This window comes from Amphiura filiformis, chromosome 9 (assembly GCF_039555335.1).
Source record: "Amphiura filiformis chromosome 9, Afil_fr2py, whole genome shotgun sequence".
Lineage (NCBI taxonomy): Eukaryota > Metazoa > Echinodermata > Ophiuroidea > Amphilepidida > Amphiuridae > Amphiura > Amphiura filiformis.
Genome location: NC_092636.1, coordinates 62,351,245 through 62,374,298, shown reverse-complemented (window position 1 = coordinate 62,374,298; position 23,054 = coordinate 62,351,245). Strand labels below are relative to the sequence as shown.

Genomic DNA, 23,054 nt, shown 5'->3' with positions numbered 1-23,054 from the left:
TCAAGCGCGGCTTGTGTTCACGAGTTCCTGACTTTAAAGTCGTGAAGTCAGGAACTCAAGAACTGAAGCGCGGCTTGAGTTCACGAGTTCCTGACTTTAAAGTCATGAGTCAGGATCTCGCGATCCTGTGTTCCTGACTTGAAGTCAGGAAGTCAGGAACTGAAGCGTGGCTTGAGTTCACGAGTTCCTGACTTTAAGTCAAGAAAATAGGATCTCGAGATAACTAACGTGGATGGGCTTACAATCAAAATACCATTCCAACGCTGTAAAATTGAACAGATTTCATGAGTTCTTGAGATCCTGAGTTGTCTTAACTATTTCTTTATTATGATATCTTTACTTTCTCTTTATTTCAAACTGGCTAAGTCAGGAACACAAGAAGGCGGGATTTGTGATCACAAGATACTCACTTCCTGCGTTACAAAGCACCCGCATGGCCCTTAGTTACTTCCGTACAGTGGGGCCGCATTGTACATGTCATGTATTTGCATTTTGGAAACCTATTGATGCACAGCCTACATATCAATGTACTGTATTGTGTCGATTGTGAAGTCAGACGTGAAGTCATGAATTGCCGGGCCAAGGTTGAATTATCATAATTATTTGCTTTGCTTGTTTACTTACATCCTGGTTACACTGTGAGATAGCCTAAACTAAAGTGTCAGTCTTGAAATTCCGTTGAAAATGAGCCGAACTTGTAAAATAATGTGCCAAATTGTGCTGCGGACCCGTTGAAGTTCATAAAGGTATGTATATTTTCCAATCATTTTTGTTAATGCTAGTAGTACTACCACCAAATTTTAATCGAATGGAAATCAATCAACTACCAAGTCGATTAGTAGATTCCGAAAACTACCTGATAACAGGCCTGATAATCACCCGGGGATAATCATAACGAAAAAATAAATGACTGACTATCATTGAAGGCAGTCCGTTCACTTTCACTTTCACTTTTTACATTAGGCCTGTCGTAGTTTTGTAGTTTTATCAATCACTGGAATGACTGGTGATGGTGTGATTGCCAAATCTGAGTGCCAAATTAACATCTTTAAGTTATATCACAGCCCGTATGTGAAGAGGATTAAGTGTACTGGTAGGCCGCTTATAATTTTATTATAATATATAGTTATAATTCGTCGAACACGATGGTAAGCCGCTGATAATGATGAGAATACAATGCAGTGGTAAAGCTGCAATAGGCCTACTATCGACATGGCCTATTATCATAGATCTACTACAATTTTCAAATATTGTCACGTAGGATGTCTGTCAACAATTTGACATTTCTGAGAAAAGGGTCACATTATAGATATTTCCATCCTGAACTAAATACGTGCTTTGCCATTTGCAGTTGGCAGAAATAAAACAATAAATAAAAAGAAAAGTAAAAAGTAAAAACTGAGTTCCTCTAGTGAAACCCTCAATACATCCCACAGTCAGGCCCCATTAAAAATGATATTCGGGTTCTGTTGAAGAACTGTTTGTGGTTCTTCAAAGGAATCTAACAAAGCTCTTACAATTCCTATATTTTTCAGCAAAGCAGCTGCATAGAGAATATAGATAAGTAGGCCTAATGTCTGCAAATATATCAGAAGATCAGATGAGTCACCGAATAGCAAAACTTCAAAATGACGACCTACGTCAGCAGCTTAAGAAAGGTATAATATTACTTTCATTCTCACACAGAAGGAGAAGAACAGGGAAAAGAAGCAAGAGGAGAAGAAGGAGAAAGGCGATAACGAAGAAGAAGGAGGAGGATGGGAGAAGAGGATGAGGAAGAAGAAGAAGAGGAGGAGGAAGAAGCCTAAGAAGAAGAAAACAAAAAGAAACAAGGAGAAGAAGGAGGAAGAAAAGAAGAAGCAAAAGGAGTAGACGAAGAAGAAAATATTGACAGGCCAGTATAGTAGCAAGGGCCGGGGTGCTAGTTGCGATGCACCATATCGAAAAAAGGCCCCGACTTTTAAATGGGAAAGTGTTCAAATTCAAGAAGGTCCAACTTAGAAAGAAAAAAATAACAGAGGGACTACCATTTTTTTTTCGCCCCCTGCAAAAAGTTCTAAGGGGCTAGCTCATGAACCAGGAGGAGGAGAAGGGCTAAAAATAATTCATGATTCTGATCATTTAGAACAACTAAATCATGAATTTCAACATTTTCTTTGGTATTGATACCATCAGGTAGAGCGTCTCATGAAGAGTGTGTCTGGGAACTCACAAAACTAATCGAAAAACATGAAAACAAGATAGAGGCCGGTAAGCTATATACGAATCATATATGCACAGTAAATTATTGAAATCAAAAATAGAAATACAAGTGTGATGCTATTCAAAAGGTTTACTTAAACATTTAATATGGAGCGTATCCTCAGAATCTATTGTAGACTATAAAACCCGTGATTAGGCCAAGTAAAAAAATGACATGTATATCGTCCGGACTTGGCAACAGTCACCCTTAGCTATTGAAGGATTTTTTCTAAAGATGACACATTTAACTTGCTATTTCTTTAAAACTAAACTCATATTTGGTGTGCCCAGAATACACAAATATCTTTGTCTTTTCTCCGATAAACGTTTTATGCAGGACACTTGCCGCCTAAAGTGGAGAAGAAATTCCGAGACGAGAAGGAGGATTTAAAACGCAATGTTGAAAAAGGTATACTCAATATTTTAGTATATTACAGTACTTAGCAGGAAATAAATACAGTGCTATCTACAGTAGATAGCAGAAAACGAATACACAGTGATATCTAACAGTAGATAGCAGGAAAAGATCACAGCGCTACCTACAGAAGATAACAGGAAATGAATACAGTGCTATCTACAGTAGATAGCAGAAAACGAATACACAGTGCTATCTACTGTAACAGTAGATAGCAGGAAAAGATCACAGCGCTACCTACAGAAGATGAATACAGTGCTATCTACAGTAGATAGCAGAAAACGAATACACAGTGCTATCTACTGTAACATTTAACACCAATGGATACTGCACACTGCCCTAAGCATTCGAGTGTAACAGCCGTCCAACTCTTTGTAGTTTTGGAGTTTTGGTCCAAGCTTCACATAATGACCTATACATACGTTAACACAGACTCTATTCTTGCACTGAACACTCGCATGTTTAATTTCTTCAGTAGAGCAGATCTCCAGATCTTGCTTAGGTTGTTATATGCTCCCCAAGCCGCTGTCTTACGTGTTTTGACATCATGCTCTGTGCTAGCCATTCATGTTCCGAGATATTTGAAGTCTTTCACCTCATCTAACGTTGTGTCATTAATTGTGCCGATGTTTACATACTGATTTTGGTTAAAAGACACTCGTCTTTGTGGCAATCATCTTTAAGCCGACGCTTCCGACTGATGTTTCGCCATTTGAAGCAGTCCCTGAGCTTGTTTTATGTCATCAGTAAAGTCCAGGTTCGTTACCACTTCTGGCCCAATTCGCCTGCCCTTTATCCTTTCTAGGTGGAATCCAAGTGCTTCTTCATTGCCATCTATCGCCATTCTCAAGGCAGCACTATCACAAACATATAGAGGGCAAGGGTATCTCAAAGAGGTTTTTCTCAATTGCCAAATCTAAAACATATAGGGCCTACTTTCCATTTCTGTTGGTTATGCCATGATAGGTAAAATTTTCATCTCCTGTTCCAATTCTACCATTGAAGTCTCCTACTATTACAAGGACATTTTGAGCTGGAATGGAATCGATGGCTCTTATTAAAAGTTGTCCTAGTGTGCTTCAATGTTGTCTTCATTGTCCACGTATTGTTGTTGCGGGGTTACCCTGAAAGTTGGCAGTCAGGATTCGGTCTGTGTGTTATACCACCGTAGTTTAATGAGCTTTTTGCATTAGAACTATTATAATAGAACAATGTCAAGTCCACCAGTTGCTGCCCCTGCTCTATTTCTGACAGCCGAAGTTGTGGGCATGGATGTCATCATATGTGACTGGTTCTCTGTAGATTATGCGATGTTCCTGCATCCCAGGATGTCTGTTGTCACGCCACTAAGCTGCACACTAGTTCATCTCTGCATCTTAGTTCTCTGTTGGTTCTCACATTCACGGTGGAGATTGTGACAATTTTCTTGCAGGTTACATTTCTCCTTTTGTTTCTACACTTGTCAGCTAGCCTTGTCCCTTCTATGTGGCTTTGAGTACTTAGATGAGCAATTTCTCAGTCAAAATATGTGTCTGCTACAGGAGTTGATGTTTTTGTAGGGACTCGATTCGAACCCTAGTGTAGTTTAGGTTTGCTGTCATAGTTTTTTCTTTTGGTGATTAATTCTGAGGTCGCAAATCCTACAGAACAAATAAACTCCTACAGTAGATAGCAGGAAACGAATGCAGTGCTATTTACAGTAGTAAGCCGGAGATGAATACAGTGCTATCTACGATAGATATAGCAATGTACTAGTGTTCGATGCTGTACAAACAGTAGATAGCAGGAAATGACGTTAGTGCTATCTACAGTAAATAGGAGGAAATTAATACAGTGTTATCTACAATAGATAGCAAGAAATGAATACAGTGTGTGATGTGCCCTGAGTAATTTAAATTTGATTATTTATCTCTGTTTACAAAATTAAGAGATATTTCATGAGTGATGACATCATGTGGGGAATCCCTTCTCATTCATCAAGTTGATCAAAACAAATTGAATCATATCTAATTTTGGATTGTTGGGAAATCCCCTGCTGTCTAGAAAGTTCAGCGTATTGCACCATTAGGGGATTCCCCGATAATGTAAAGTGAATATGACAGCATGTTGGGGAAACCCCCGGAAGTGATGTAATGAGAAAGGTTAATGTTTATAAATTAATCTTGGGAACTCCCACATTGTTCATCTAAATGCATTGCCTAATGCTAATTGGAAATTCCCATTTCTAAAATAAGCTGAATGTGACAGAATGGTCTATTAATAGATTGTAAGTATAAAAGATGAAAGTTTGCTCTTTGCAGAATATATTGTAGACTCTCTATAATGTGTTGGTCGTCGTTGTGCTTCAATAGGAGGTAAATTGACCAGTTTGCATAGCCAATAATGTGCTATTTTAATACAGCAACAAAGGAGATTTTGAGTATGAAGGTACTCTTCCTTCCCAAAGGATGAAAGATCTTCTGTCGACTTGCTGGAGTCTGGCTTACAAAACAATACATCTGTCAATAAAAAGGATCAGTGCAGAAAGAAGCCTGTTTCCTGGAGAAAAAGAGTGATTGTTGAAAGAAGTATCATTTTTGGAGATTGTCAAGGATTTGAGTGTTTGGAGAAAGCAGCACCTTTCTGTGCGAGGATTTTATACGCAAAGGATATATATAAATGCAAGTGTACAGTGGACTTCGTTGAACATTGATTTTCACAGGACAAGTGAACAAGGATATACACCAGCCGTCAAGAACATTGCAACAGAACTCTATGATCATCAAGAAGAAGACTGCCGGTTAAGCAGTGATAATTAAGATTATATTGTATGTGCATTAATTGTTTATTTATCGCATACTTTACTTTACTTTTAACTTAATCAAACAGTGTACTATTGTTGTGCATTCGTGTGAACTTGGGAAATATGTGATTTTGGCCTTGAGTCATTACGGCTTGTAACAAAATATATCAACAGTAGATAGCAGGAAATAAATACAGTGCTACACAGTAGATAATTTGAATACAGGGGTGGGGTGGGGGCTAGGGAGCTAGGGTTTTGATTTTTCAATTTGAATGTATACCTTTATATAGAGTTGGGTAGGGAATGTTTTAACGTATCAGTGAGGCAAATTTTTTCCGTCTCAGCAATGTTTTTTGTCTCACTAGTGGGTGAAGGGGTTTTTTTTCAAAAAACTCCCTACGCCCTCTCCCATAATATCTAATGGTGCGTCCCTAACTGACCCGTGATGTTGCGCACGCAATTTGCAATGTGTTCAAAATGCGACGTTGGGACATCAAGACACTTACATTTCCAGGAATAGGCCCGCCTAAGCCCTAACTTCGAAATGGTCTCACTTGAGGTCGCGGTCCTAAATTCTACCGAGAACACATGGATTATTATCTTGTAATAATATTAATGTTGACGATGGTTCTTCATAATTATTTTGTTTTAGTGACGAAACAATTCGAGAGAGCAACTGACGAAATAGAGAGACGTTTAAACGAATTCGAGAAGGAAATAGAAGAAAATGAGAAATCAAGAAATAAGCAAGGTAAATAATCAACAAAGAACGCGTTCAGATGTGAAAGTTAATCAAGAGAATGGGCTCAACTCGAGTATCCTAACTTCTTTCGTGGGGTAAACTTGGCCCCTGAAAGGTGCGGTCAACACATGTTAGTTCACGTTCCAAAGAAGGTGGTAAGTAATAAAACTTTTGTCATAGGCCTACTGTTGTAAATTCAATGAACAATGACTTTGTTTAAAGAGCGCTTAGAAATTGATATGTAGGATATTTATACCTTTGGTAATTCACTGTCGCACAAGTGTATATGTTAACAAACGTTTTCAGTAATATATATACCGACCTACCCTTGTACACTTCCTGTGAGATAACAGTTATGTAACTTTTAAAAAGATTGGTCATATTTTAATTAAGATACCATGTACCGATTAGAGAGCATAGCCTCCCGGCATAGCCTACATAAGCCCATGTATATCCGCGCATGAAATGTTCTTTAAACCATTTGACTTATGTGTAATCCGCGTTACAAATTGTTTCTATTCGAGGTTCTTTTAGCCCCAAACAATCATGTTATGGTTCTTTAACGAACCATCTCAGAATATTTAAGAACGTTTTTGGTCTGGTCTAAAAATGATTAATTCCCTTCATTATGAGGGCTCGTACACAAAGGGTTCTTTTGAGCTTACAGAACCTTTTGTGGGGCTTTATTGAACTATTTCAGAAGGGTACTAAAAGACGAAAGGGTTCTAGATTGAACCTTTATTTATTAGAATGCATAACATGTGACCTTTGACATTAATATATGTATGATTAGTTTGCTGCCTGTTTTACCATTCCCAACTTTATCACGAACGTTCTCAAGCTAAACAAAAGTAAGCTTAACCCTAATTCACGATCACCACTTTTGATTTTGAAGGTTTCTTTGAAGGATTGATTTCACCTTTCCTTTGCCTCTTGTCGGCGACTGGAGGGAACTTCGAATTGAGTGAATCATCGCATGATGTGACGGCGAGTATCGATTGGAAAGACTCGTCAGACCAGCAGGAAACAATCATAGATTTGCAAAGACAATATCAAGCAGGTATAGTGCACCTACTAACAAAATCTAACAACTCTAAAAATGTACAATTTGTTTATTTTAAAAAAACGAAGTTGGGATCTTAAAAGCAAATATGGGACAACGTAGGATTGGTTTAAAATATCACTTTACTACAATAAAAAGTGTGATAAAAGTTAAGAAAATCATCAGCAACTGAATAAGAATACAGAAGGGCATCTTAGGGAAGAGATGAGGCCTTCACAAAGTGCGTAAAAGTGTATGTTTAGTGCATATATTGTATATGACTTACTACAAATCTCAGAAAAGATGTTGGAACCAGTCCAATGTTAGAATGCACAATGTGCTCATCATCACCATTATTCTCTCAACATTGATTCATAGGGGAAAGGGAGGGGATGTGTGGACAAGGTGTAGACATGGTGGACATGAGTAAACATGAGTGGACATGAAACTGAATGGTGCATGATTTGCAAACTTTAAAGAGCATGCTTTATCAGAATGATTCCACTGTATTTTAATATTTTAAAAACTAACAAAAACGAGAAAATTTAAATATTACTCGTTTTTCTTAAATAAGATGAAAATGGCTGGCATTTTAGAATTTGGGCATATTTCAGGAATACCCTTCCGTAATGTACAGTGCAAAAGATATTCCAAAAATATCCCTCCAAATTTCATTGCTATTGCTTTCTGTAAAATCAAGAACATTTACGATTATTATATTCCTTCATCCTGTACTTTTCTTTGATTAATAATACTAGCTCTTACATCAGAGAGGAGACAGATGAAATCACTTTGCAAGAAGATGTCTGCAGCAGAAAACAAGATGGCTGCTGAAGAAGGTGAGTGAAATAAATAAGGAGCACACCCATTATTATTATTATTATTCTTATTAGTGTTATTATTATTATTATTATTATTATTATTATTATTATTATTATTGTTATTATTATTATTATTATTAGTGTTATTATTATTATTATTATTATTATTATTATTATTATTATTATTATTATTATTATTATTATTATTAATATTATTATTATTATTGTTTATTATTATTATTATTATCATTATTATTATTAGTGTTATTATTATTATTATTATTATTATTATTATTATTATTATTATTATTATTATTATTATTATTATTATTATTATTATTATTATTTTTTACAGAACGTCTCCTGCGGCTCGTAGCCCCTACAATGTACGTATTCACAGCGGCCTTTACAGTCCTCCGTACAATGCAAAGTCAGTTTCAAGTGCATACGTTACTGCCAGCCATGATCGAGATGGGATCGCTGTCCCTTCCTACAATTCTCTCATATATTTTTCATTAATCTAGTTTTGATATTATTTTATTTCCGAATTCACTATATTATATTGAGTACCCGCTAAAATTTGTGACGAACATAATGTGCATATAATAATAATGTAATATCCCAATACTCCGAACTCCCGGAATGAATAAGCCCCCATGTCACATGGGAAGTTGCCCAAAGTGGTCAAAAATTGTCAAAATAGTATAAAGTTATTCAAAGTTTCACAAAGTTGCTTAAAACCTCCTCGAAATCGCGGTAAGTTTCACAAACTTCAAAATCGCGTCAAGTTATTCAAAATTTCACAAAATTGCTTAACATTTTTTCAAAATTGCGCTAAGTTGATGAAAAGACGCTCAAAAGTTTTCAAAATTACTCAAAATTGCTTCACCATCCGCGCAAACTGAATAAAGTGGGCGCGGATTTCACAAAATTGTCCAAAATTTCCATGACAATCTCGCGCAGATTTGGGGAACTTTACGTAACACAATAAAATGTTGCAACATTTCAGGCGTTTTGGAAGAATTTTGCCAATTTTGGGCAACTTCCCCTATGACATGTGGCCTTGAATAGAATGTATTACGAGAGACACTTTTAAGCGTCTATAATAGATAGGAATTTATTCAAAATGAAGAAAATTTGGGAAGTCGTTAGAGATGAAAAAGGGTGGGGAGCACTGGGTGACGTGATCTGGGACTGTTGGAGTCCCAGATCATGTCACCCAAAGCGCCTCCACCTTTTTTTTTTCCGCAGGCGGATATAATACGGAATTTGCTGGGGATAAAATATATTTATTTGACACATAATTGTGACTGTGGAAATTGTTTTTGTGTTTGGTAGCTTTATGTATAACAAGATTGACTTATGTAAAATTGTTGTTGTATATGTGTTGAGTTTGTGTACGATAATTTGGAAAAAAACATTCATTTTAATATACTGTTTTTAGAAACACACTTTCTCTGGCCTCTTCACTGAGCTAGACGCATGCGTGGTGTCAATTTTGTATAGAATTGGGCTCATTTGCATATGCATAAGTTCGTTGATAAGGCTGTGGCGTACTTAGTGATAGTAGAGTTCCAGTAAAATGAAGTTGCACGATTGCGTTTGATGATATAATGCGTATATATTTAAACTATTGAAGCATTTGTTTTTGTAAATCTGCACAATGTCCAGGCATGTCGCAAATGGCAAATATTGTATTACGTGTAATAATATGTCCTAGTGTATTGTATTTGTTCGAAAAGTTTAGCCCCGCTAATTTACTTCGCGCAAGGCATAGTTAAAGTTGGATAACTTAATTCACGATAAAGGTAGGGATAGAGATATGACGTCATCGAAAAGAGATTTGTTTTAGATTGAGAAATAATGCATGTCAAGTAAAATTTTCGCTGACATTTTTATTTTACTGTTGTATTCATTGTTGTCAATGAAAGTGACAGTAGAATTTCGAAAATAACCGTGTATTTATGACGAATTTATGTCATGGGACTACTTGTTATGGTTTTAATGCGGAGGGACATGGAGCTATAGAGGTCAGTAACTTACGTGAAATGGTCAAAGTCACGTGGACAGGCACATGGAGTTGCAGACACGTGCAATAAATTATGCATGTCAAGTAATAATAATTGTGGGACATGTTAAATTGTTTTATTGTTTTATTGTCGTATACAATTGTTGTATAGGTCTACTGAAGCTGACAATCAATTCAAAGAAGATAATGAAGAATGATGAGGAAATGTTGGTCATGGGACTATATTTTGCTTTAACGGGACATTAAGTTAACGTTCAGATAAAGTGAAACGGTCAGCATGGATGACACGTGAATTGAAAAAGTCTTTGTCTCCGGTTGTTTATTGCGAGTTATCGGCATGGTTCCGGGTTTGGAGTAAACTTATTTTCTCGTTTTATACACAACGTGTGATCACTGTGATGTAATCGAAACCAGCAAATAACGGCTGGCGTAACATTTTGTGATGGGGTTAAAGGAGTAGTGGGGTTAATATAGAAGGTTACCATGCGAAATGACTTGACCAGGTCAGCACGTCAGTGCATACTGCGAGTTTGTTATCAAGATTTTTATGAACCCAAGCTCAAGTGCACTAATTGCTTCTTGTAGCATCACCAAGGTAAACATTCGCATGGCCTTGTAAGTTGTGCATGTTCTCTCACACAGTGGACTTGACATGTACGTTCTCTGTATGCTGCTTTCAGCATAATTATAGACCTTTACAGGGTCTATATGCTTTCAGTTGACAAAAATCTATTACTGTACTTAGTATGTGCATCGCCTATTTCTATTACCAGTGCACACATGATTTGTAAAGCGCGTTCATCTATGTGAACTGTTAGTATTATGTTAGTATTATAGTTTCAAATATTTTACAAACCTGTTACTCAGATAAAAAGTATCATAACTCCAAGAATGCTGTTTTAAAGAAAACTAAAAACCACATTCTTGTGATTCCATTGAAATTAAGTTATGTGTAGTACTGCTTTAAAAGCAACCCTTTGAACCCAATACAAAGTCTGTGAAATTCCAGAAGTTACGTAGGCCTATTAAATATGTCACAATCTGATCATGCAGAACAAAGGAAGCATTTTCACAATTCATTTCCCGGAGGGGGGCACTCCTATTGTCGCCTGTACACCATCCGCGATAATCAACTTTTGAAAGCACCCTAAACAAGGATTTAACCCTTGGCAAAAACGACACCCTAAACAGGTAACACGCGCCTGTTTCACACCCTAAACAGGGATTCCTTGTATCAAATTTCATACCCTAAATTTCATTTCCGCGTATTAGCAATTGCAATTTTGCTACCTTTTCCCCCAATGTTTCATGTTTATTACACCCTAAACACGAAACGCGCGTATCGCGCCTACCCACAAAAAGTACCTGTTTTACGCGTTTTTATTTATTGCGGATGGTGTACATGCCACAATGGGCGTGACCCCTACCGGGCAACCGCCATACTTCAATATGCTTGGTTCTAGAGTTCTGATGATTTGTATATGCCCCTACACCATATTTTTGCCTTGATCTCAATTACAAATTTGGCGGCTTGGGCCCTAAGCCAGATATCACACATTGTTACAAAACATTCCAGCAACCTGTTATTTCAATTACTTGTCTTTATATGAATATACTAAACCTTTCAATTAATATTAATTAACAACATTAACAACATTGAAGACAAACCTGCAGTGACAAAATCATTAAACGGAGACGAATATAACTATTCGTCTCAGATGTGACATGTTTTCATTCAAAGATTATTTATTCTATACTTCTCTTAAGTTAAGTGCTTTCAGTGATCCCAGCGAAAGTACAAAGAAATTTTGTCTTAAATACATAGCCGCTTTCAGCTGAATTACTATGTTAGCACATCTATGACAATGCAAAGGTACCAAAATCTGAATTTTGATGACTCACGATACGATCGTCCAAATGAGCAAATCGCCGAATGGGCTTTAAAACCTGTTACTTTTAAATCAGTGGCTCCGGAACCGAGGCAAATCCATCATGTTTCCTTTAATCACTGCGTTGTCTTTTTTAAAGACATTTCTTGTTAATTTTAAAAATCTCCAATGACCTCCTAAATTTTCATCATTTTGAATAGCAACAGTGTCCCTCGTAATAGAGTTTATCCATTTCTAAATAGGCAGTTTTAAGATTGTATACTACTATGATTATATAACCAGTGATAACTTTATAGAAAGATAAAATGATGGAATTTGCTTAAAAATTGAGAATGTAAATAGCAAATAAGGACAAAATTATTAAGAAGCAGGGGAAGTTCGTCTTTGACCAGTGGCGGCGCTATACGGGAGTGGGGCATCCGCGGGTATTCATGCTTGTCGGTGAACTTTAAAAACACCCCCTTTTGCATCTCATTTCGCGAAGTTTTTCGGTGAAAAATACCCCTTTTTTGAGCAATTTCGCGAATTATTTGCCCTTCGTCAATACCCCTAAAACGCGAACGATATTTCTAATATACCCTTTCTTGGCAGAAACGCGTAGGCTGCTCGATGAAAATACCCTTTTTTTCAATTTCGCGAACACGTGCACTTGGTTTGAAAAAACACCCCTTTTTTGTGTGTTTCGCGAATCGCGTTTCTTCATCTGAAAACACCCCTTATTTCGCGAAATCCTGGCGTCATCACTGTCTTTGACGGGAGTGCAATTGCAATGGTGTGTATATTTTTGTATCAAATTATTTATGGATTATGCGCTTTTATCTGTCTTATGTAATAATATTTATACTTTAATATGTACGCAATACATTTATAGGATTGATGAATTTTGATCATTAACCCAGCTAACAAAAACCGTTTTACAGAAAACTTTCAAATGCCAGGTTATATAAAGGCTATAAAACGTATTGGTAAACGTTTTAAACTGATACACGCAACTAAATTGTTTACTTCAATACGTGAGCTTCGACACTACGACTGTGTCTTTTTTCAAACTGATGGGATTTAGTTTTGATCTTGGTATATAACGTGTTAATAACATTCAAACAATTTGTGAAAACTTGCTATACAAAACGTTCCAACATAATGTTATTGTTAATGTTCAAGATATTTGACAAAATATTGACAAAATATTTTCCACAAATGTTTGTTAAATATATTACAATAACATTTAAACAACATTTTAAAAATGTTGTTGTAGTGTTTTTTCATATAAAACGTTTTAGTGAGTGTTCATAAATACTTTGGGGTGGAAAAGTTGGAACCTCCGACATCATTTTTTATCCTCCTTTTTATGGTCTAAATTTTTGTGTGATCCCCCTTAATGACCTAAAAATGAACCTAACAATATATGTTATTAACTTATTAGCTAAAAATGACCATTTTGAGTTATTACTCATTGGAGTAACAGTGTTGCATCCAAATTGCAGGTAAAGTGCGCAAATTTGGTTGATTTGAAGCTTGAGAGTACACGATTGAATACTTAACATTTTTACTCGACAATTTGGACCCAACATTTTTTGATCCCCCTTTTCTTATTTTCCAACCCCCACCAAAGTATTTATGAACACACATTTCCATGACCTGTATATAACCAGACATTTAATTGTTATTAAAACATTTTGATCAAAACTAAAACACGTTTATAACACGTTTATAACGTTTGGAAAATAATGTGTATGTTTGCTGGGAATGGCTACAGTTCTAGTACCAGTGCAGTGACGGCTAGACTTTCGCAAGGGAGCAGCCGAGGAAGTAACTTGCATGGGGTGGCAAATGAACGTCGAATACCGATCCTCCATTGAGGCGTATACAAACGGTCAACTAACTTGGCCGGTAAAAGGATGGATCATAAAATATTATGTACGCCAACCTATCTTAGCTTTTCTTTAGATATTTAAAAATGATATTGTGAATTTAACTAATTATTTAGCAGATATAAACAAATAAAATGAAAAATAAAATAAATAAGTGCACTATTAGAACGATTGGGTAAAACTTTACCTTACCCTGCATGGTGTTGTTATGTAATATTAAATATTTTTGCTTATTCTTCTTGGGTAATGTTTACCAAAGAATAGGTTAAAATATTTAAAATCACCAAAAAAAGAGTGATATTTTACCCAAGGGATGTTCATATGTCACCCAGGGAGTGTAAAGCATTACCCAATCCGCACCGTAAAGTAAACATTAGTAGATGTTTAACATTTTCAATTTTCTTGGTAGTTTGTCTTGATATTGCTACTCATGCATCCAAATGTTATCAATAGAAATGTCTTTTAAGTGTACTTTTTACTTTTAGACAAACAAAGAAACAAAAAACAAACAAACAAACAAACAGACAGACAATGTCGCGAATACGATTACCCGGCTTTCGCGGTTCGTAAAAACGTAATTACCCGGCTTTCGTTAATTTAATTTCATGTAATAGTCGATTACCCGGCTTTCGCGGTTCTTAAAAACGTAATTACCCGACTTTTGTAGTTAACAAATAACGGCACATAAAAATTCATTCCGTTGAACGAGTTTACCATCATAGTTTAGACATCACGCGTCTGTTATTCTTAAGAGAAAAGAAAGAAAGTACTCTTTTTCTCTTTTTGGAGACGAGGTTAAATTTATTTGGTGCATAATATTCCGCTAAAGTAGACATGAAGGCTGGGTTTGTTTGAGGATAATTGATCGAGGAGACAGGTCATTCCAATCCAACCATTGAGAATGTGGTGCAAAAATTATGAGTGTTGAATTATAGGATGGGAAAGATTTTGTGGCATGCCAGGTGGAGGGGGAGCAAGCATTTTTGGCAAGTCAAAGGGAGGGGTGCTATTTTTTACACAGATAGTCTGGTCACCGTTTTGATATATAACCCTCTGAACTATTTAGAATAACAATTTAAGGCTCTAACTAAGGTTCCCCAAAATCTGGATTGTGTAAAAGATGGGGGGGGGGGGATCTTCCAAGATCTTTAATGGATTTAACAGAACTAAGTTTAATTTTGTTTATGAAATAGTCAAAATGAAATGGTTTCCGTTTCCTGGTGACCGAAATAACTTGACCACTAGGAGGGATGAAAATTTAACTCGCAGGTGCTACTCCAATCAACAAGCGCATTGAGATCATTCTGGAGCAATTGGCAATCATCGAAACTGTCAATATTCAAAAAACATTTGGCATCATCAGCAAACTTTGGTATTCTGGGCAACACTGGGCAAGTCATTGATATATAACACAAAGAGGAGGGGACCAAGATGGATCCCTACGGGACACCGGAAACCACAGGCAGCCAGTCAGAGTTAGTACCATCGACAACAACTCGTTGACGTCTGCCTGTCAGGTAAGCTCCAAACCAACAAATTAGATCGGAATGGAAACCAAAATAACTGAGTTTGTGAACAAGGAGCTTATGAGAAACACTGTCAAAAGCTTTGGGAAAATCCAAATATACCATGTCGACTTGCCCAGAGTTGTCAAGAACAGAGTTAATGTCATGAAATACCTCAATAAGCTGAGTAGCTGTGGAGCGGCCCTTAAAGTAACACGCTGGCAATCACAATATCATGCCTTATATGTTAGAAAAATAATTACGAAGCACGAATCACATGGTTTTATTTAAAACAAACTCATATTGACCATAAACACGAATAAAAAAAACCAGCTGACTCTCAACACGCGATATTCAAAGTTCCCGCGCCGAAAATAAGGCGAAAAATGTCTGTGGCAATGACGTCATGGTTGCTTGTGCTCATTGTCGTCAGCCTTCATTGTATTACTGAGACGTCATTGCCACAGACAATTTCGGTGCCCGGGAATTTTCAATACCGCGTGTTGAGAGCCGACTGTTTTTATTCATTTTTATGGTCAATATGAGTTTGTTTAAAATAAAACCATGTGATTCGTGCTTCATAATTATTTTTCCAACATATAAGGCATAGTGTTGAGATTGCCGGCGTGTTCCTTTGATAAACACAGTTGGAGATGATAAAAATAATATACAATGGCACGCTCCATAACCTTACCACAAATAGTAGTGAAACAGGTCTGTAGTTACTGGCCTGCTGTTTGTCAGATTTTTTAAAAAGAGGGACCACGTTAGCATCAAACCACTGGCTCGGGAGTTTACCCTCAGCTAGAAAAACATATAACATAGAGGATATGCTACTTGATGGCAACATTCTTTAAGCACTCTAGGTGACAATCCATCCGGACCAACAGCCTTTTAGACCGGTAGCACACTAGGTGCGCACCATGTGTTAGCGTACCGCAATTCATCATCTGGACTTGGAAGTTCCCGAAGATGTTGTGGGTCCGGTGTGGGAGAAACTGTCAGCCAAACTACAGCATTAAAAGTTGCTAAAGATTAGATAATGAGAAGCCGGATGTGTCAGAACGTACTGCTTTAATAAAAGGGGGTTGGATAGCTCAGACTCCTTTGGAAAGAGTAATTGAATGGCTATCCTTTGACTTTGAGTCATCAGAACCAATCTTACTCTTAGTCACTTCTCTTCTATCGTCAGCATTCCGAAACTACGACGGTCTTAAGTATATTACAGATCCTCGAGGTTGTGTAGCCATGTTTGAATTCATGGTCCCCGTACCTGTATCAAAATGACACTACATTCAACAGACAAGTTAGACTCAACCAACGTGTTACCATCATAGATTATTCCAGGATGATGTTGTCCATTACTTGCGAAAATGGTTCAGTTTATAAGAGTGACTATGTCCAAAAACGCACAAACACACAAACAAAAACAAACGTGGCAGGCCTACTATTATTAGAGGGAATAAATTGTAAAAAATGCCGAATAAAACAAAATGTCACAATTATGGTATATTGAATTTGTTGGCGACCAATATGTGTGCGACTAGTAATAATCTATAGAAGAATGACCATAATGGAATCGAACAAACAATGCAGGTACAAGGTAATCAAAATATAGAAAATGGTAAAGACGTACATCAACTTATTTTCAATGTCAGATCGTTGAAATCACTGATCATTATTTATTGTGTCACCAAAATTGCGACCACTATATAATTTTGACCTCAGATATTGGAACACAATATCTGTGTTTCGACCTTGTGTTATTTTTTAAGAAGCTTCTACAAAAAGTAGAATTAATCAAATGAATAATTTGGAATAAAAACTGTACTTTTGAACAAAAGTCAATGGGGTCAGTCTTTTCTTGACCGATCATCCGTGCAGAAATCGAGCAAAAAAAACCAAACACACAGAAAAGTAGTAGATATTATACTATAGCGTATAACGTCGGATCACCTGTTGAAGGTTTGGAGCTGCACTCGTCTGGCGAACATGGCTACCTCAAAGTTGCTATTTACATTGGTTCTACTTTTCATGTTTTCTATAACGGTAAAAGGTGAACATGCAAAAGTGTTAATTTTGGGCGCTGGAACTGCTGGGATTCAAGCTGCAGGTACTTTAAGTGAGAATGGTTTCACTGATTTCCTTGTCATAGAAGGAGCCGACTATGTTGGTGGGCGTGTTAAGAATGCTCTATTCGACGGAATAACGGTTGGCGTCGGTGCGCAATGGACTCCCGTCACCCACCCAGAATTCAACGAAAAGCTTTTGAATGCGTGGAATATTAGCGGCAGCGAAATAGACTTTTCGCTAGCATATCGCAATTCATCATCTGGACTTGAAGTTCCCGAAGACGTTGCGGGTCCGGTGTGGGAGAAACTGACAGCCGCTCTAGAAACTACAGCAAAAGTTGCCCAAGATATATTAGACAATGAGAAACCGGATGTGTCTCAACGTACTGCTTTAATAAAAGGTGGTTGGATAGCTCAGACTCCTTTGGAAAGAGTAATTGAATGGCTATCCTTTGACTATGAGTCAGCAGAATCAATCTCAGTCACTTCTCTTCTATCGTCAGCATTCCGAAACTACGACGGTCTTAATTATATTATAGATCCTCGAGGTTATGCAGCCATGTTTGAATTCATGGCCCCATACCTGTATCAAAATGACACTACATTCAACAGACATGTTAGACTCAATCAACGTGTTACCACCATAGATTACTCCGGTGATGACGTTGTCACAGTTACTTGTGAAGATGGTTCAGTTTATACGAGTGACTATGTCTTCGTTACATTCCATATTGGTGTCTTTCACAACAACTTGGTTCAATTTATACCCGATCTGCCTGCCTGGAAGAAAGATATCATCTACCAAATCTCATCGATTTCGTATACCGCTATTTATTTGAGTTTTCCAGAGAGGTTCTGGGAGAATGTGGAAACTATTCTCAATGTCGACGAGCGATACAATTATTATCCTGCGTTTATAAACTTCGATTACTTTCGTGTTTTCCCTGAAGACACTCATATTTTAACAACCCATATAGTGGGAGATGAGGCACGACGTATAGAACACCAATCTGACGAAGAAACCAAGCAAGAGATTGAAGAACTATTACAAAGAATGTATGGACTGGACACTCCTCCTCGTGCTTCAGAATTTCTCATACATAGTTGGCTTCGCGATCCCTTGCACATGGGGGCATATACGAACCGACCAGCCGAAGTTCAACAAGATGACCTTCCTAAACTTCAAGCTCGAGTAGATCGTGTATTTTTCGGTGGAGAAGTTACAAATGGCGGTAGAGGTGGTGTTGGTGATGCTTGGGAAAGTGGGATACGGGAGGCGACTAAGATACTCCGATGTATTGATGGCGAGGAGTGCCCTGAGTACAAAGAACCAACAGCCAAGTGTGAATGTGACGCAACAATTTTGACGGACAAGCAGAGGAAGAATTGCAAACTTGCTACGTGTTACCCGTACCCTTAAATAATGGAACTTAAAAGAACAAACAAATGGTTCGTGGAATTAGCAAATTAAAAAACAAAATACCCTTTTCGCGATTTCAGTATTCTGCTAGTACTTAATACCGCAAGGATATCAGAAATCTAGAAAATAATGGACGTTAAGCTTTAGCTTATTTACTTTTATGGTATATATGAAGAGCTTGTTTCCAAACCATGTTAATTCCACAAACACATGTTTCGATTTACCTGTGCGATATTGCAATGGGTTGTGATGCTATAGGTGTAGTAATTTCAAAGTAGGTAATGATGCCTCCAACGGACGAGGTACAAAACACAGCAAGGATCAAAGGATGATACAAGAGGATACCTGGAATATATAAAAATAGAAAGATTCAAGCCAGGTATACCAACTTGGTGTCAAAATACTGCAGTATGTTTACATACTGCTTTGTTTTTTTCTTGTCTTTGTCTTTTTTTCCCCCACACCAAGTTGGTATACCTGGCTCGAATCTTTCTGTAGTAATTTCAGTTGGATGCACCATTACACAGCAAACAGTGCGGCCCTAATTTGGTAAAACGATCTAACTTGAAATTTGGACATTTTGAGATAAATCCATATCATGGGTAATGTGAGGGCGCTCTTTCCATTGGTGACATCCTCAAATCACCACCATGCCACCAAATAATGAGATTTTTATATTTTCTAAGATATTAGATCTGTTTGATAATTTATTTTATTCAAAAAGAAAACGTCAAGTGTTCAAACTCAAAACAGCAATTTTAACTTCAAGTTAGATCATTTTACCAAATCAGGGCCGAGTGGATGGATGCACAGTAACATTACTGTGTGAGGCCCTTGTTTCCCAAATGAGAACACTAGTCTGCATATTGTTCATGTTGTTAAACAGCATTGTTGTGGTAAATAATGGCTTGTTGATGGTACAACTCATTGTTGTCGAACTTGTCAAAGTAATTGTGATTGTATCATAAAAATAAAAATTGATTTATTTGACAATTTATTTATCATTTCAATGTATTGAGCTGGATCTTTGAATTGAAAAAGTTATTTCTGTGACCCATAGTTTTTGACTTATGCCTTCCAGAATACCATAGGCCATTTCAGCATGAAATACGTATTATTGGGATTTTTTTCACTTTTGACATGTAAATACATAAGGCTATAGCAAGAAGGCCGCAATAACAAGTCCTATGATTTAAGATTTAGAGAGGCCACATAGTGATTTTGAAGTTTTTGTCCAACATTTTTGGTCAAAGCTTCTTATGGTGTTAAAATGTATCTACACGCTCTGATCATTTCATTTTACCCGGCTGGCATTTCTGAAACGTGACTTGGGCTGAGGAGCTGAGATATTTGGGTTGAAAAATGGCATTTATATAATCATTGGCATTTTTGGTAAAAAAATATAAAAATAATCACAAAAACTGCATTTATGTACCCAAATATTATATCTCGGCTCACGTCACTTTTCAGATGTGCCAGCCGGGTAAATCAGAAAGATGAGATTAATTTTAACCCAACATGATGCACGAAAACTTGAACTAGAGCAGATAGACCGATGTGGCCTCTCTACCATACAATATACGTCTAGCCCTTTTCTATTCACTGATTATCCATTGTATTTCTTTTGTTCAAGGTTCGTTGTCCAGACCATTACCTAGAGTAATGGAGGTGGCTGGCTGCCCAGAGACCATTATCAACACAATAGCTCAAGATAACGGTCTCGGGCAGCCAGCTGAACAAAAGGAATACTAGGACATTCTAGAAACACTATAGAAAGGATCACAACATACATGTAGAATCTGAGTTAGTTTGGTAGACTTACGGAACAAATGCATTTACAGCTCGATTTATACGCAAATGTTACATGGCAAGAGAAAATTATAGAGGGCTACTGCAGTCCGTATAACAGTAATATCAAGGGGGTGACACTAAATTCACGGTTGTTCTATTAGCAACGCAAAATCTATGAAAAATTCAGCTGGTTTACTAGCTAGAAAGTGAGGCCAGTTATCGATCCGTTATAGCTCGTTATGAATAATTCATTTTGCAATAGCAAAGTCAAAATTAGGACTTGCTGTCAATAATATGAAGGAAATATGTGACAGAGGCAAGGTGGGAAATACAAGTAGTATTTCAGTTATAATAACCTTTGATACCCGACCTGACCTTCCATCATGGCGCCTTATTCGTCTTTATGTATTTCTATTATGCTCTCAAGTAAAATAAAATACCAATCTGCACTGAGCAGACAATGTTACTTGGCTCCCAGCATGAATTAATGATTTTATACGGAAGTAAAGAAATGCACAGTGTATGTGCATGATGTGCAAGCATACTCCAAATATTTACGGTAAATCTGAATAGTGGTCACATGTTGACATATCATGTGTTCGGGAAATCACGTGGCAACATTTTAAGATTTCAGGCTTGTTTACTAGTTAATTGCCATTTGTACTCTTTATTATTTATCTTTGTTAATTAACATATATTTTAAATGCTGATAAATCGTGGTTGGCTGCCCATGATATCTGTTAAATTCAATGTTTTATGAATATAATTCTACCACGCAGAGGTGGTCACGCAGCAGAATTTCACATCACCTGACTTTGCTACATTTCGAAGCTCTGCTCTTCAAATTCATGTAAATTTCAAAGTTTATACATTTAATATATTTAATATGATACTAATTTTTTGTTATAACCAACTGGTACACGAAATATACTAGCTTATTACCTATACAGAAAGGTGATTATCAGCCTTCACTCAGCAAATTGACATGCCCGGCATATGCAGCCATTCTCCGTCTGGATAACATGACTGTCGCCCTCAATACGTCTGGGCACAAATTTAAATAACAATACGCTATTTACATATCAATGCAGCCTCATGCTAATTAAAGCTGCCCCATCCAGGAGTTTATCTATGGTAATATTTTATATAACACCACTGGTGCTCAATTAATAAACATGCAAATTAAAACTTAATTAGCATAACGAAGTAATAATTATTCATAAATAAAAAGTAACTGCTTCGTTGAATGTCTACTCAGTACATGTATTTGCCATTAGGTTTTTAGAAGGGAATCTGTCTTTATCCTTACCCAACCCAAAAACGCCCAACGGTCCATGCAAATTAGTAGTAGCTACTAGGCAAGAACCCCCGGGATACTACCCGACCAGGGGAGCTTCGCAACTACTCTGCGGTACTCATTACAAGTCAAGAGGCTGGGGGTGCAAAGCCTTACCAAGGGGGTGACACTAAACTCACGGTTGTTCTATTAAACACGCAAAGCAATGACAAATCCCGCTGGTTTGCTTGGTAGAAAATGAGTCCAGTTATTGATCGGTTATGAATATTCATGTTCGACCCTTGATCATGTTAATTACGGTTGACAAATAAAGCCGCCATTCAGTATGCGAACTTTGTCTGTTCAATGCGAGTACCAAGCTTGAAAGTGCGCCCGCTATGAGAGCTGAGACCACTGACCTCTGCACCCGTAATGGCGGACTGGTATTTCCATTAGGCACCAGAGATATGTTTTTTATTGAAAGTCTGCTAATTTGAGAAGGAATGACTTTTTACAATAGCAATGTCGAAATTAGGACTTGCTGTCAATAATGCGATGGAAATTCGAGAAGGTATGAAATACAAGTAGTATTTCAAGTCAAAATCTTTTACACCACATCTGACCGATCAGAAATGAAGACCACTTCATCCCTTATTCATAGGTCTATCACCAAACGCCGTTGTGGAAATTACGTAACCAATGTCCTTGAACATTTTAAGATCTACGGCTGTTTTGACATAATATAATGACATTGTGATACTCGATTATATAATCTTTGGGAATTAACATTTCTTTTCAAAAGCAGACCAATGGTGTTTGCTTGAAATGAATCTGATATAATTCAATATTATTGGTTATTGAATTCTACATGCAGCCAGGCACGGCCACGCTGGCACCATCTATAGCTTCAAGCTGCTTCAGTCGGCGGAGCTCTGCACTACAGACAATAAAAAGGCACGTAAATGTCACATTTTATAAAGTTAATACATTTAATATCACCCCCATTGTTGTATAAAGAAATCGTGCACAAAATATACCAGCTTATACCTATATACAGAACGGTGATTTATGCATCAATTAAACATGCCTGTACACTTCCACTGGTTCGAACAGGCTCCGTCTGCATGCCATGACTAGCGCCATCTATACGAGCTGAGG

General features: G+C 37.1%; 2 protein-coding genes across 2 annotated transcripts; both read left to right on the top strand.

Moving 5' to 3' along the window:
• Positions 1-548: 548 nt before the first annotated feature.
• Positions 549-9,282, top strand: LOC140161295 (uncharacterized). Its single transcript, XM_072184769.1, has 8 exons — positions 549-746; positions 1,536-1,658; positions 2,176-2,250; positions 2,579-2,650; positions 6,091-6,189; positions 7,076-7,240; positions 7,981-8,061; positions 8,399-9,282. Exons 2-8 carry the CDS (start codon positions 1,574-1,576, stop codon positions 8,560-8,562), a joined length of 741 nt encoding a protein of 246 aa, XP_072040870.1. The 5' UTR covers positions 549-746; positions 1,536-1,573; the 3' UTR covers positions 8,563-9,282.
• A 6,408-nt stretch (positions 9,283-15,690) lies between these two features.
• On the top strand, positions 15,691-19,721 carry LOC140161294 (uncharacterized). The gene has a single exon (XM_072184768.1). The coding sequence runs from the start codon at positions 17,330-17,332 to the stop codon at positions 18,827-18,829; it is 1,500 nt and encodes a 499-aa protein (XP_072040869.1). The 5' UTR covers positions 15,691-17,329; the 3' UTR covers positions 18,830-19,721.
• Positions 19,722-23,054: the final 3,333 nt, after the last annotated feature.

What these genes read in the sequence shown, in the direction of transcription:
- LOC140161295 (XM_072184769.1), top strand. Translation starts at nt 1,574, where the DNA reads ATGTCTGCAAATATATCAGAAGATCAGATGAGTCACCGAATAGCAAAA. An exon ending in TGAAAACAAGATAGAGGCCG is followed by an intron (nt 2,251 to 2,578) that starts GTAAGCTATATA and finishes CGTTTTATGCAG; the next exon opens with GACACTTGCCGCCTAAAGTG. An exon ending in GCAAAGACAATATCAAGCAG is followed by an intron (nt 7,241 to 7,980) that starts GTATAGTGCACC and finishes TAATAATACTAG; the next exon opens with CTCTTACATCAGAGAGGAGA.
- LOC140161294 (XM_072184768.1), top strand. Translation starts at nt 17,330, where the DNA reads ATGGCTACCTCAAAGTTGCTATTTACATTGGTTCTACTTTTCATGTTT.